Genomic DNA, 14,203 nt, shown 5'->3' with positions numbered 1-14,203 from the left:
TCTCCATGATCCATTTCCATTTATTTAGCAAAATATACGGAGCCTATATTGTCTCCTGTCAGCCGTGCAGCTCGCACAGATCTCAGGAAGCTTTCTCATTTTCACTGCTTCCAAGACAACATTTTTCACTCAGCTGAAGTGCACAGGGATTCCACCCAGGCAGATGGTTTCCTGAACACGAACATTTTAACAGGAAAGGAATCCTGTTCTGTTCAGCTCTAGTACAGCGATTGCCAATAGAAAAGCACTGACACTTTCTTGAACAACTCTTGATAGTCCTTTCTGCCCTTGGGAATATGGTCTCAGAGGAGTACATGTAATTAAAACAATCTTATCTGGCTGTTAGCTGGAAGACTATCTCCGAACAGTCCCACCTCTTCTTCCAAAGAACTTCTCTGGAACAAATCACGGATAAAATAAACTCTTAATGCTCTACAGAGTGTCAGCTGCATTCCAGCATCCAAGCCAGATCCCTTGAGAGAAAAAGTAAGAAGAAAGCTGCTTGATTGTCAGAGAGGAAAGCACTGCTGGAACAGCTAGAAGAAACACATTTTTTTAAACCTTTAGCTGTAAAGGGGTACACTCACAAAATGCTCATCACAGCTAAAAATTACTTCCGTGGCCTTATACAACTAGCAATGATGCAGTGTGCAACTGACACAAATTAGTAATGAAAATGGCAATAGAAACCCACCCAGGTGCTTCTGAGATAAAGAAGCCAAGCACTTAAGCCCTCCTAGTAAGCTGGACCTCACTGTCACGTGAGTTTCCCCAGTCTATAGATCTGATAAAAATCACAGCTGCAGAAGCATAATTCATGACTATAATTCACAAGGAAAACTGAAAATCCATTTACATTTATTAGGAGATGGTTGTGCACAATTTCTCATCTTATTCAAAAAGTCTACAAATAGAGTTTAACACTTGTGATTGCAAGCAAATGTTTGTTCAGCGTTCTTAGGTAAGGCCAATTTAGCGCCTTGTTACAATTTCAAGATTTAGTATACATTTGTCAGTTCTTTACTTTCCTCTGGTAACAGTCCCACTGGAATAGTAAGGAGAGTTCCCTAAGACACTTTATAACAGCAGCTGAACTTGGGTTACATAAATTCAGTTTTGGAGTATGCTTCAAGCGCAAATTACTCTAGGCAATTTTCCATTTTAAGATCTTAAAACAACACTGTCAAAGGCTTTCCCCCCTCCCCCCGGCATTTATACTACCACCACTATGAGCTCGCACTCTGTAGAGCCGCATGTCCAAGATTCTCAAAGCACTTCAGAAAGAAGGGCACCATTTCAAATAGTGGTATACTTGAGCTGGCATCCTACTTATAAAAGAATTTATTTTTTTCTTCGTCTTATGTTTACAAAAGGACAAGCATCAAACTAAACCAATCCTATCTTGACCTCAGTCCCACCTCTGACCACCTGTAATTTTCTCACATGCAATCCTACCACTGATTCAGGAGCTCTGTAATCACAATGCTCACAGCTGAGTTTCCTCTATGGAAAGGTGAGCATCTGCTATAACCAATTATTTTCAGATGGAAGCACTGGCCAAATTTTAGGTCTGCCAGAATCTTGAGAATCAGTTGACTGAAGAGTCACTACTATAACTAATGTAATTTGATAATGCACTTGATCCCATATTGGTTTACAAAGTGTAATAGACTATATATGCATTTCTCTAAATTCTCTCAGAGCTGAAACTACATAGCTACAGTGAAGAAATTCTAGTTTTGCCTTAAGCGAAACCTTTTACAACATCATTTTTACTTACTATTTTGATTTAGAGCACTAATTTTATAAAGATTTCCAGTTTGCAATTCTTATTGAATAGGTGAGCAGCAAACATGAAAATATATGTACAGGTGTTAGTATACTACCAGAATGCTGTCCTTCCCTCTTAAAAATGCCCTTAATAAAGCATTAGGCATGTCAAACAAACTTTTGTAAACAAAAGATAAATTACTCATGTTCTGCTTGATTATAGCCAGATACATATTCTCATAAAATAAACATTCTCTTGTCATTTTCCATGGCCCACATATCCATATATATGAGGTAAACCACTTAAAATCATCACTAATATATAAACCTCAGTACTCAACAGGAACCTCAGGAAAAACATAGCTGAGTAAGATGTCAATATCAAGAAGTGACACTTTGTTCCACTGCAAAGTGAAACGAATTTATTTGTGCTAAATGAATGGAAAGAATGTATTCAGAACACACTTCTTTATACATTGTACCGGCTTAGGCTGCTAAATACGCATTCATTAGTGCCATGTTGTGCTACTTTCTTGTACTCTGTTTCTATCAAGCAATACAACATTTTGGCTGTTACACCAATATATTCCTATATGCTCATCTTATCTCTTATTTTCTAACAGACTTTTGAACATTTAGAATACCTGTTCATACTTTGCTTCAGGGGAATCACAATTTATATATTTTAACAGGAAAAAAATTATCATCAGCTGTTCTCTACAATCACGTTGCCTTCTGCAGCAAAAAAAAAAAAAAAAAAAAAAATCAAAGAGCACACTTTAATCAGCTATCAGTAACCTGTGGGCAGGACCACACTTAGGGAAGTTAATCGTGACAGATCACACAGTATGGGCAGCTTACAGGTTAACCTAAGTGTCAAGTGAAACCATCAAATCTTAAGGTCCACGAATTGTACATTCCACAGACTCCAACAAGCCAGTTCCCTCACTATAAAATGCAGACTGTACCATACGTTTGAGGTGCTTTTAAACAGGAGAAGTATGGATGTGTCCTGTGTGCTGAATTAAGCTTATTTACTACATAATACAACAGAGTATGTGTCTTGGGCACTGATTAGGGTGTCTGACTCACTTTTGCACTAGAAGCTGTTATTTCAAATGACTGAAACGTAGTGCTGATTTTCCATAAGCTTGGTAAACACTGTAATATTTCAGAATTTATCATAAAGCCCATCATGCCTTTAATTTTTCTGCAAATTGTCATGAAAAAATATAAAAAGGTATCCCTTTAATTGTACAAACCTAAAAGCCAGGAAAATGAAGCTTTGGAGCCAAGCAAAACGACATAATGCCGTATTACCAAACAGAGTAGCAAATGTTCCAGCCAGAGAATGGACATACATGTAGTTCAAGTAAACACTGATGGAAAACTTTGTTAAGTTAGTGTTGTAGACCCACAACACTGGCTGCATTTTATACAAACGTTTACAACACAATTAACAGTGAAGCCTATATAACCTCAGTGCAAATAAGTCAAATCCAAATATGCCAAGTAAGCCTTTGGCTTTTAGTAAACTGCTCCATGTTATGAGTCCACTTCTGACATACAGACTGCTGAGCACATGCACTAAGGCTGAGAGGAGGGATGCACTGAATGTTGAAAAGTGGCTGACTGCGATGCTGCGGATTGGACCGTAGGTTGCACAGGTGGCGGAGGTGGTGGCGGAGGTGGCTGCACTGGGGTCTGCGTGTTTGGAGAAGGAGGAGGAGTGGGACGTTTAAATTTGTCGGGGCTGTTACTTCTTCGTGGTGAAGGCCTCTGCAGAACAAATATTGAAATTATGTTTAACACACTCCTGGAACAACGTTAGGTACAAGTCCTCTAATCAATTTATTGAGCTTGGCAAAGAGAAAAAAACCACACAAAAAAATCTGAACACTTATGTGGGAAGAATCTATTTCAAAACATTGCAAGAATTACAATACAACTTTTACATAAAATAAACATTACTCTGCAATGGAGTAGCAAAGGAAAAGGGAAGTACTTCTGACATCAAACAGAACACGTATTCCCTCCTGTCAGCTTGCAGGAAATGAACCCAAGAAGTATGTCCTGCAGATTTGTTTAGCTATGACGACCAGCAACCTAAAAAGAAATGAGAGATGCTGTAGAGACAGCACCTCCCCGTTGTGCTTGCCCAACCAGTAGGTGCTGATGAACCTTTAACTTTACGCTGCTGGTGTATGAAGTCCAACTCCGTGGTACCTGAGCATGGGTGAAAAAGTTTCGAATGCCCGAGAGTCTGCCCAGAAGCTCCAGCTTTCTGAAAGACTCTTAGCCTGCACACCGGAGCAAGACCAAAGCATATTACAAGTTGTTCTTTGGAGAACAAAAAAAGATTACAACCCTTTGAGCTGCAGGAGTGAAGCAGTTGTTAGAGAGCTCCCCTCAACAGAAACCACATATTTTCAACAACCTGCACATTTAAACATAATGATTTAAAACCCACTTTATCTTTACAAACCAGTGGAGGCGTGGGAAACCTTCTTTAATGTTAGCAATGTGAAAATATGAATTATGCTGCACAACACTAACTTTGCACTTTTGAAACCAAAATGCCCACTACTTACCAATCCAATTAGCATTAATCAAGAACCTTATGGCGTGATGAAGCACCCACCCACAATTCATAATCAACCACAGGTGAACTCTGAGGAGAAGCATGATTACAGCACTATACCAAATGTACTACAGGTAAAGTCAAGTTATTCCATAATGGAGATGAAAAATGACGAGTCAAGAATCAAACTGCAGTTTAGTCAAATAACATATATTGTATCTATTCTTCTGCACAACAGTGTACAACAGATCAATGCTGTATGCAAAAAGCCAAGGGATTCTTGACAACTGACTGATGTCTCTGAAACTCTTAAAATAATTTAGCGTATTTGAAAATGTCTAATAATATGAAAGGACTTAGTTTAAGTATCGAGACAAAGTCAAGAGCTACTTGTCAACACCTTTCTCAAAACAATGAGTATTTTGTCCTGAAGACCATCTTTTTCATAGTGACCCAATGTGACGCCAATCTATTTACAGTTTCAGAAGGAGTAGTGTTTCACAGAGACTGAACAGAACAAATTCCTTGAAAAACTTATTTATAAAATTAGGTTCCAGGTTTTCCAGAAGCAGAGACCTTCCTGTGACTAACTCGTGACACACAGCAGTGGGCTAAACCCGGACCAGGATACTATTTTCCTGCTGAGCTCCAGCTTCCCTCCTGTTCTACCCACCATTGCAGTGTTCCCACCAATCTTTGCTCAATGAAATTAACAATTACCTTTGCACACTCACCTAAACTATTTTAGAAACAGCCATATTTTATCATTCTACTAAAAATTCTATTGAAACATGTTTTCACATCTGAGAATGACATGTATACACAAAAACCTTGCAGGATATTTACATACTACCATACCTGTTGAGAAAAATCTAAATTACCTTGTATGATACAACAACTATAAGGTATTTTGCCAAATGGTTAATATTTAGGCTCTGTTTGCTCATTAAACTCCACAAATACTTAGAAGAAATATGATTAAGTAGAAATGCATCAAACATTGCAGGTAAAAAGGAAATAAATCCAGTTGAAAGATATGAGAAATTGCCCTAACAAATGTTTATATTAACTTTCTTCTTTGCCAATGAGAATAGAAAATAAGAGTTAACTGCCTGTTACAGTGACATGATGGTAGCATTGTGTCATCCTGAAGAAAACCTGAGCTTGGAGCAACCTCAGATGACTCATCCGTCAGATGGTGGAGACTAGGAGAAAAATGAAAGCAATGTTTTTACTTCCTGGGATAGGCTTAGTACCTTAGAACATCACTTCTCACATCCTGCCTGCTGATCCATAAGATGATACCTATTACTGTCCTTAAGATGACAATACATCCTACTCTTTTGCAGAAAATAAGGTTCTCCAAAAAGAATCAGTTTCTGAGGGTGAAGAGGAAAATCAGGGTTGAAGAAAGCAGCAATAGATATCTTGGAGTAAGGAGACAAAAACAAACATTTACAAAAATGTTTTGTAAAAAAGCTTAAGGACAAGCAATTGTAACTTTTAAAAACCAAACTCACATTGGTAACAAGTATTTACTATTTTAAATACTTACTGTAATACCATGGGATGGCCCCATATGTTGCACATGAAGGCCTGGGGAATTGTAGTAAGACATTCCAGCTCTAGTCAGTGAAGTTGGTGGTGTGAAACCAACTGTGTGACTTGCATATGACAGACCTAAAAATTGTTAAAACAATGCAACATCAACATTCTTGTTTATATTACAAACTAAAGTGTGAGGTTTTTTACAATTTTTTACTTCTGAATCAATGATAGGTTAAGAAATGGTTAACTGCCGCCAGATTTGACATCTGAAAAATGTTCCTTATACTGAAAAGCGTGATGTAGAATTAATTTCTTTTCCTGTAGCAAACTACCATATGTTTCAAAACATACATTACACAATTTAAACACAACTTTTCACTTAACATTGATGGTGTAAGGCTCCCCTGGCAGTTTAGTTTTAGTCCACAAGTATTTCCATCCAGTCTTCCATTTCTCTCGGACAAAATGGCTCCCTGAACAAAATACAGTCTGAAGAAGCAGAGAGGTTGTGCCTGGAGAAGCCATCTAGCACTGGGCCACTACAAGTTTCCACAAAGGAACTGGATGTAGGTGGCTCCTCCAGGGCATACCAGATCCACACCCAGGCTTCCCCCGGTTTTGCCCCAGTGTTTGTAGGCAGGGACCCAAAGATCTTTGGGGCTGTGAAGTGGAAACATTCTGGCATTAGTTGCTAGCTGGACTAGGCTAGCAACTAACATTTAAAATTACAACTTGTTTTATCCCCATTAATGAAAGCCTAATATTCAGAAGTGCAAATATCTAATTCTTACATTTAAATATTTCCTTTCTGTAAAAACTAATTTATAAAAATGCAAACTACCTTTATAGCTAACCAAGGTAAACAGAAACAGCCACTGCCAAGTGCTTAAAGCTCAGACCTTGAAGTGTTCTGAGTATTTCTCAAAACAGCACATTTTCCAAAACCTTTAGCTCATTATTGCTTTCTGACAACATATCAGTGAGGTAGGAGACACGACTTAGCTGTTTAGTATCAGCCACTAGCAACTGCTTTAGAGAATTATGATCAAAAAAATTTCTAAAGGTCCATTAAACTTTTATAACACCACACTGGATTTAAGCTTTCACACTTCAACACAATCAATGCAAACCAGTGCCACTGCAGCTACAGTATGCACCAACACCCAGCTTTGTCCTTAACTGCATATATCTGTGTTTATGCCTACAATTGATGAGACAGGATCTTAGGAACTAATAAAGTTATACAAGAAAACATATTCCCCTTGCTTCCTTCAATTCTGTGTTTGATTTTCCTACATCCCCAGTGTATGTCCGGTGTAAATTACGAGCGACTCCAATAGAATCACTGTCACTTTAGAGTAGTTAAACAATGCAGATCAACAAAATCAATCTGCATGACAGCACATGTTTTATAACTAAGTGCTTTTGTAAGCACAAGGACAGAAACAAGTCAGTGTTCAGGTAGGTGACGATGTGTTGCAAGTCAGAGATAAGAGCCCAGAACAGTAAAATGCAAAAAATATGCTTTAAGCCACATTTGCAACATCACAATCTTGGACTGCTTTGGGATAAACCAGCTCCAAAAGTTTTATAAAGTCTACATGGCAGTCAAAGAAGTGGTAACAGAGCAGTGCATGTACATCCAAGGTAGCTCATCTCTGCAGCCCAAAATCTCTATCTAGCCTAGTTGCAGAAGCAAAGCATGTAACAGTTTATCTACACTAAAGACTAATTGGTAATTAGAGTATCTAATCCCCAGCTGCCTAGGAAGCAATACTTCCACAATCTTCAAAGTTCCATGCATTGTGCTAGAAATCTCAGCAGGATCTTGGCCTGAAAGAGTCCTCAAAAGCAGCACCTCAAGCCATGCAAGCATAAAAGGCTCTGGGATTCAGGAGCCAGAATCTGACCCATTAAACCTGCCTGTCTATCCATATGAAATTACAGCGTTTCTAGCTGGTTTCAAATTATGTTTCTACAAATTCAGGCACATCATTTCCAAAACAAAACATGCCAAACATCATGGTTTAAACCCTGCTGGCAGCCAAACGCCATGCAGCCACTTGCTCATGCTCCACCCCTCTGGATCATGGGGGAGAGAGTTGGAGGGGTAAAGGCAAGGAGACTCATAGGTTGAGCTGAAATCAGGACACCAAGTCATACAATTACTTGATGCAAAATATAACTGTTGTATTATTCTGTGCTGGTACTTTTGACAGTGTTTTACTGTACTACTTTAGATACAAAGTACTCTCAAAAACTGTTTGTTTTCATCCATTACTGCATTCATAAATCCCATAGAGCTGTACAAAATTCCCTGTTGATCTTATTAGTTCTCTAACAAACTGCTGCTTCTATTTTTCTTAAGTCTGAAACTCCCCAACTGTGGATATTAATTTATCAGATGTGAAGGACAGTAACATAGCTGCCTGTGTAGAAGTGATAGTCTGGAACATTTACTGTACCAACATTACCAAAATTGTGAACTCTGTTAGAAACGATCATTTCAGCTGTGCTATTTTTAACTCTGCTTCAGACTGCATTTCAGCATCTCCTGTTTGTGGGATATAATTCTCACTAGAACGCAGCACTCTTGTATCAACTACTGATGGGAAGACAAGTCCACAGGGAACAGGGAATGTGCTTCAGTCCCAGTGTAGGAACAAACTGCTGGGGTACTCCTGCACAGACACATCAGCATCTAAATCAGGTGCATTTCTAGGTAATCTAGGATGTAAGTGTGTAAGTTACCAGATAATTTTTCCTACACATACTTTTAGTTATAACCACTGTGTCGACTACAGATAAAATGTGCAGTTGAATATTGTATTGCTACGAAGGCTGCACATGCATAACCATGAATGTCCACAGTAGTTACTCCAGAACAGTGGTTAGCATAACTACATTTCTGTACACTCCGCTACAGGAAAAGGATAAGAAAACATATATTGTTTTCTTGGTAACATACCTTGCAGAACACTGAAGGTCAAATGATTTGCCTCATTTCAGAAGCCCAAAACCCTCTACCATAATGCTCATCTCTAACACTGTAAGGTGGCTTATGGCCATAGCTAGTTTTCACACATACTTACTCCTTTTGCAACACCTGGATGAAAACTGAGTCCTTCTGAAAAACTAAAGTCAATCTTGAAAATTAAAGAGTTTAAAGACATTTCATATGTTCTAGCAGACCCGTGTAATAAAATGTCTCAATTCTCTATTGCAGAATGTGTCAATATAGAGCACATGTCATTTGCCCCTGCTGCAGGACTTTGTCTGACAGGTTCTAAAGGTGAACTTGAGAAAGCAGAGCATGCAGAATTTGCTTCGTTATGCACAAGTGAGTTTGTGATCACTGTATAACATCCAACAACTTTTGGGCTAACAACATGTTTGGCCACTAACTTTTAATGAACGTTCAAGTGCAATTTTAAGGGATTTTAAATTTCACTCAATAAATTTGTTAGTAACACAAATACATTTCCTTTGATTAAAAAAATATATTCAATAATTAAAAACTCAAAAGCAAACCAACCTTTTCCATACAAAGTACTAGAGAAAGGAATTGTTAATTTTATAGTTATTGTTTTACAATAGAAAATAGCAGAAATACAAAAGCCATTTCTCTACTAAAGAGATTAGACTTCTATAAGAAGTTTTGATTCAGAGCACAACAGCAGTCTCATTACTAGTTCATCATCAAACTCTAGTAATCTGTTTGAACTATGCATCCTGTTGGGCAACTTCTATGGAGGGGGGGAAAAAAAAAAGAGACAGTAAGAGAGAAAAAGAGCAAAAAAGAAAATAAAAATAAAAGTTCAAGTGATAGCTGCTTAACTGACCTTTAATATCTATTCACAGTGTAAAACAAAACCATCCAAAACCATATTGCACTAGAAGACAGCTAAGGCAAAACTCTTCTTACATTTATAGTGCAGTTTTTTTCTCCAGACTAGCTTTGAAAGCCTACTGAACTAAATATATTAATAGGGCACGTTACTATGTGATGCATACAATAACTTTAGAAACTGGGTTAAATATTTACCAGGTGATATAGGTCTGCTAGAACTTGGTGAGGGTGTATAAGGGATAGGACTGGACACAGTGCGAGGTCTTAATCCTTGTGCAGACATCTCATTAAAATATCTAACAAAAAAAGGTAAAGAATAATTAGATCAAACCTTTTAAAATGTGCCATGTTTTAAATGTTTCACTGTGTTTTTTTCAATTCCCATAAGAATCACATTAGATTAATGAAGGACCAGTCACCTTTAGGAAGTCATGACAGGAACTCTCATCATTGCTGAAGGCTGATACTGGCTTAGCTTTCAATGGAAATAGCTGGACTTATCTTAGTCATTTGCAGGGAAAACTGTATAAGTTGCATACGATTAGAATAGTATATAAAGGCCAGAGTTATAAATCGTGCCATCCAATCTGACCTATACTACATTCTTACACTTTACACATTATTTCTCCATTGAACTCAACAGCTTGTCTAGCCGGAGTGTATCTTCCAGAAAGGCATTCAGAACTAGTCTGAAATCATCCAAAGTGTGTGTGTGTGGGGAATCATTAAAGTATTGATAATTTGTTCCAACAGCTGATCAGCCTCACATTTTAAAACATGCCCTGTTTTCTACTTGAATCCCTCTGGTCTCAACATTTAGCCATTTGCCCATCATGTCTTTTGTCACTGGAACAGAGAGACATTTTTAACCCAGGACTGTCTCCCACTAAAGATACTTCTAGGTTGTGTTGCAGGACACCTCACACACTTCAGTGTGATAAACCGAACAGATTAGAAACTCAGGAAAGGCGTTTTTCCCCACCTGTAATAATTTTAGTGGTATTTATTTGTACTTTACTCACTGCATACAGTGAAGCTTCTTCACAGCCATCAAGTGCTATACAAAAGGAGATCAAGATCATACCAATTGCTCCTACTTGCCACTTACTGTTTATATCTCAAAAGTAATTTTATGTATTTTTTCCACAGCACTAGGCTGGCAGCTTTCAGGTTGACTTGCTTACGCAACCTCCACTTAGATTTTTCAGACATTCTCTAGATTAGAGGTTCCCCTGCTCACCTTCTCCTGCACATATGGTTGCGTATCAGTGCACCTGGGTTTATATTACTACTTTTAGCTGTGTTTCTTTTCTGGACACAGCAAAGCAGTAGGCAAAATTAGCTAACAGCCCTTTGACTCTTACTTGTCTCCCCTTCTACCACTGTCTTCTCAGAAATTCTTAGTAGCTACATTTATTTCTAGATCACAGGAAAAAAACCCACAACATTGAGCAGCTTTAAAAATATTCCTATTTGATGGAACTCACAATGATGACTACTTTGAGGTCTATGAGCCAGTTCATAAACTATTAGAAATGTGTTTTGATACTGCATCTTACTGATTTTTCACCAGGATATTCAGAGTTACTAAGCCACAACACCTAACGAAGTCAGTACACTGTAGTAATACCAAAGTTGGTTTAAATCTGGGTAGATCAGGTAATAAAAGTAGCTGCAATAGAGAACAGCAGAAAGTTAAGAAACTGGCAAATTAAAGTTTAATTAAATATAAGTTTTCTAAAGAGCTATCAGTGACAAGGTTAGCAAAACTGAACTGACTAGGCTACCTCTGCAACACACAGTAACTTGTAATGCAGACAGTACGTGTATTGCAGCAAGGCAGCAGTCTTTGTGATTTAATCATATTATATTTTAGAGACAATTTTCTATAATTCAGCCTAGCACCTGGATCAGGTGATATGGAATAGCAGCACACTGTTAGTGTGCTTCCTGGTTTCAGACATTTCTCTGCTACTCCAGAGAACAGGATGGAGGATTGAGAAAACAAAGCTATTGCTAGTCAGGAGGAAGTTTTGGGAGAGCTGTGTATTTGGCATTCAGTAAAGCATTTACATCTACCCCCAGCTGCAAAAAATAAGTATCATCAGCTAACAGAACGCACCTGAAGAAACTGGGTATCTGATCCCTCACCACCACCATTTTTAGGAAAATAACGTAAGCTGACAAAAATCTACATTTTAAAATCATTACTGCATGTAGTTTCACAGTTATTTTGTCTACACAGTTCTCCTAAGATCAACCACTCTAATACCTGCTTCTTCCTTCCCTTTACTTTGTATTACTTACACTGCAAATATCTGTTTTGGAGCAATTCTGTCATGCCTTTGTAGTACCAAGAAAATCAACATGACAATGAAATTTCTTAGTAGTATGGAATAGTTAATAAAATTCCCCTGCATTTTATTGATTACCACTTCCTATAACTGGTGGACAAAAAAAATTAATAGAATACTCTGCATTTTTGGATTAATACTGGTAATGCACATAGATTTAGATTTTGACTCTTATTTCCATTACAATGTAAACACTGGCAGAAAAGACTAGGCTAATAAAAGTAGATTCAAACACCAGAATTGTGTGTTTCTAACATTTTAATTTATATAGCATTCACTACAACTTAATACCAGATGTCAGTTGCCCAGTATTTCATTAAAATGAAAACACTACCTTGAACTTTAAGGGTGCTCCTTGAAACAAAATACCTGGTACTTTGTTTCTGGTAAATTATGGCTTATAACAAATATACTGATGACCCAAGAAGAAATCTCAGTATCTGAAGAATACACAGTACAAGGTAACCCTTTTATTTTTTTTAAAGGATCACTCCAAATCTAAAGTAATGTAAAACAGTACAACAAAATAATGAGCATTTGATAAATAAGAATGTTTTATTCAAAGTATACTTAAAAGCCTCTTTCAAGATAGAACACTGTCATATGATTATGATGTGAGAAAACACTAAAAGGCATCATATAAAACCATGAAAAACTCAAGTCTATCTGGAAGGTCAATGCAAACAACGCAGCTTGCACTGGAGAAAAATAATGAAGGATGTTATGGTTTGGACATCAAGAACAACCCAACAGATCTGGAAATGCTTCCTCTCTCTAAGGCTTTACACAGTATCCCTTTGTATTTGGCTTGACACATTCCATTTTCTGCAAAGGACAAATTAGCCCCAAGTAAGGAATTGTTCCTACCTCACAGAATTCCTTGCAGTTACCAAGTTAGGGGGAAAACAAAGGTACTATGATTGAATTATTCTGTATCTCAACTCCACAATGGAAATTATGAAAACCCTAAACAATCTTCAGATACAAATATTTTCTCATTGTTAAAATTAATGCAATTTCTACACAAGTTTGATATCATTCTACTGAAGATATTCTTGGACCATGCTGAAATTTGGTATGTATATTAAACCCATATAGAGGTTATTTCTATAAATACTTATTCTATAATATTCAAAAAGTAGCATGAGTATTGATTAATAAGCTCAATGTCAACGTATCTGGATGGTTAGAAAATACAAACCTTTCATCGTCCATTTCTAAGCTGGATTCACTTTCTGACAGTTGCCTGCAGAGTGCTTCCCTACGTTCCATTTCCCTCTGTAATTTTCTCTGAAGTCTCAAGTTTTCTTCTCTCATATGTCGCTCTTCTTCTAAATATTGTGCCATCTTCTCCGAATCTGAAATTCAGAATTTTGTTGAAGTTTATTAAAATTCAATTTCACAGACAGGCAAATATGTTGTGCTTAGTTTTATTCTGGTACTTCAAGAATAAAATGCTCAAGATGAATCATTTAAAGTTCTCATCTCCAAGTCATTAGTTCAAAGCCTAATTCAGAACAGTAGATACTATAATAAATTAATGGTTGACAGCAATTCTGGAAATAAAAGGTAAAAATCAAAAAAGTTTTAAGCATTTACTTAAATGTATTTGAAAGGAAAAAAGACATGAATAATAAAAACAAAACTATAAAGAAGAAATACAATGACTCCTGCTCCATTAAAATAGTGTTATTGCACGTTTACAAAGATTTTACTCCAACACATAGAAGAAATTATTTTAAAGATATATTTCCATTTAGAAGGAGGAAGCAGAAAACAAGTTCTGAAACCCAGAAAACTCAAACTTGTATTAAATTGCTACCTTATATGTATTCTATAGCATTCTTTCAATTACACATTTTATCACAGATTGGCCAGCAGAACATGTACCGATATTAAAAGCCAACAAGTTGTTTATTCTTTACATCAAAGGGCAATTTGAGTTTGCAATTCTAAATAAATTCAACAAACATCACTTAAATACTCTGGTATCACAGGCTATTTAAAGTGATAAAATCAAATTATGGAAAGCTACAAAGCATTTTTACAGGTTAAATACAATGGAACACATGAAGACTTATGACACAATGTATTTTGTGA

General features: G+C 37.0%; 1 protein-coding gene across 1 annotated transcript in view; it reads right to left on the bottom strand.

Annotated features, from left to right (window-relative positions):
* Positions 1 to 840: 840 nt before the first annotated feature.
* The window catches only part of CCDC6 (coiled-coil domain containing 6), a 55,089-nt gene continuing 41,726 nt past the window's right edge, over positions 841 to 14,203 (bottom strand). The window contains exons 6-9 of the mRNA XM_074830392.1: positions 13,305 to 13,461; positions 9,945 to 10,045; positions 5,907 to 6,031; positions 841 to 3,549 (exon numbers count right to left, since the gene is read on the bottom strand). Of these exons, the coding sequence (XP_074686493.1) occupies positions 3,358 to 3,549; positions 5,907 to 6,031; positions 9,945 to 10,045; positions 13,305 to 13,461 (575 nt within the window). The 3' untranslated portion in view covers positions 841 to 3,357. The remainder of the gene's footprint in view (positions 3,550 to 5,906; positions 6,032 to 9,944; positions 10,046 to 13,304; positions 13,462 to 14,203) is intronic.

The sequence above is a fragment of the Strix aluco genome, chromosome 7 (assembly GCF_031877795.1).
Source record: "Strix aluco isolate bStrAlu1 chromosome 7, bStrAlu1.hap1, whole genome shotgun sequence".
In the NCBI taxonomy this organism is placed as follows: Eukaryota; Metazoa; Chordata; class Aves; order Strigiformes; family Strigidae; genus Strix; species Strix aluco.
Note: the sequence above shows the minus strand (reverse complement) of the source record. Positions and strands in the feature narration are given on the sequence as shown.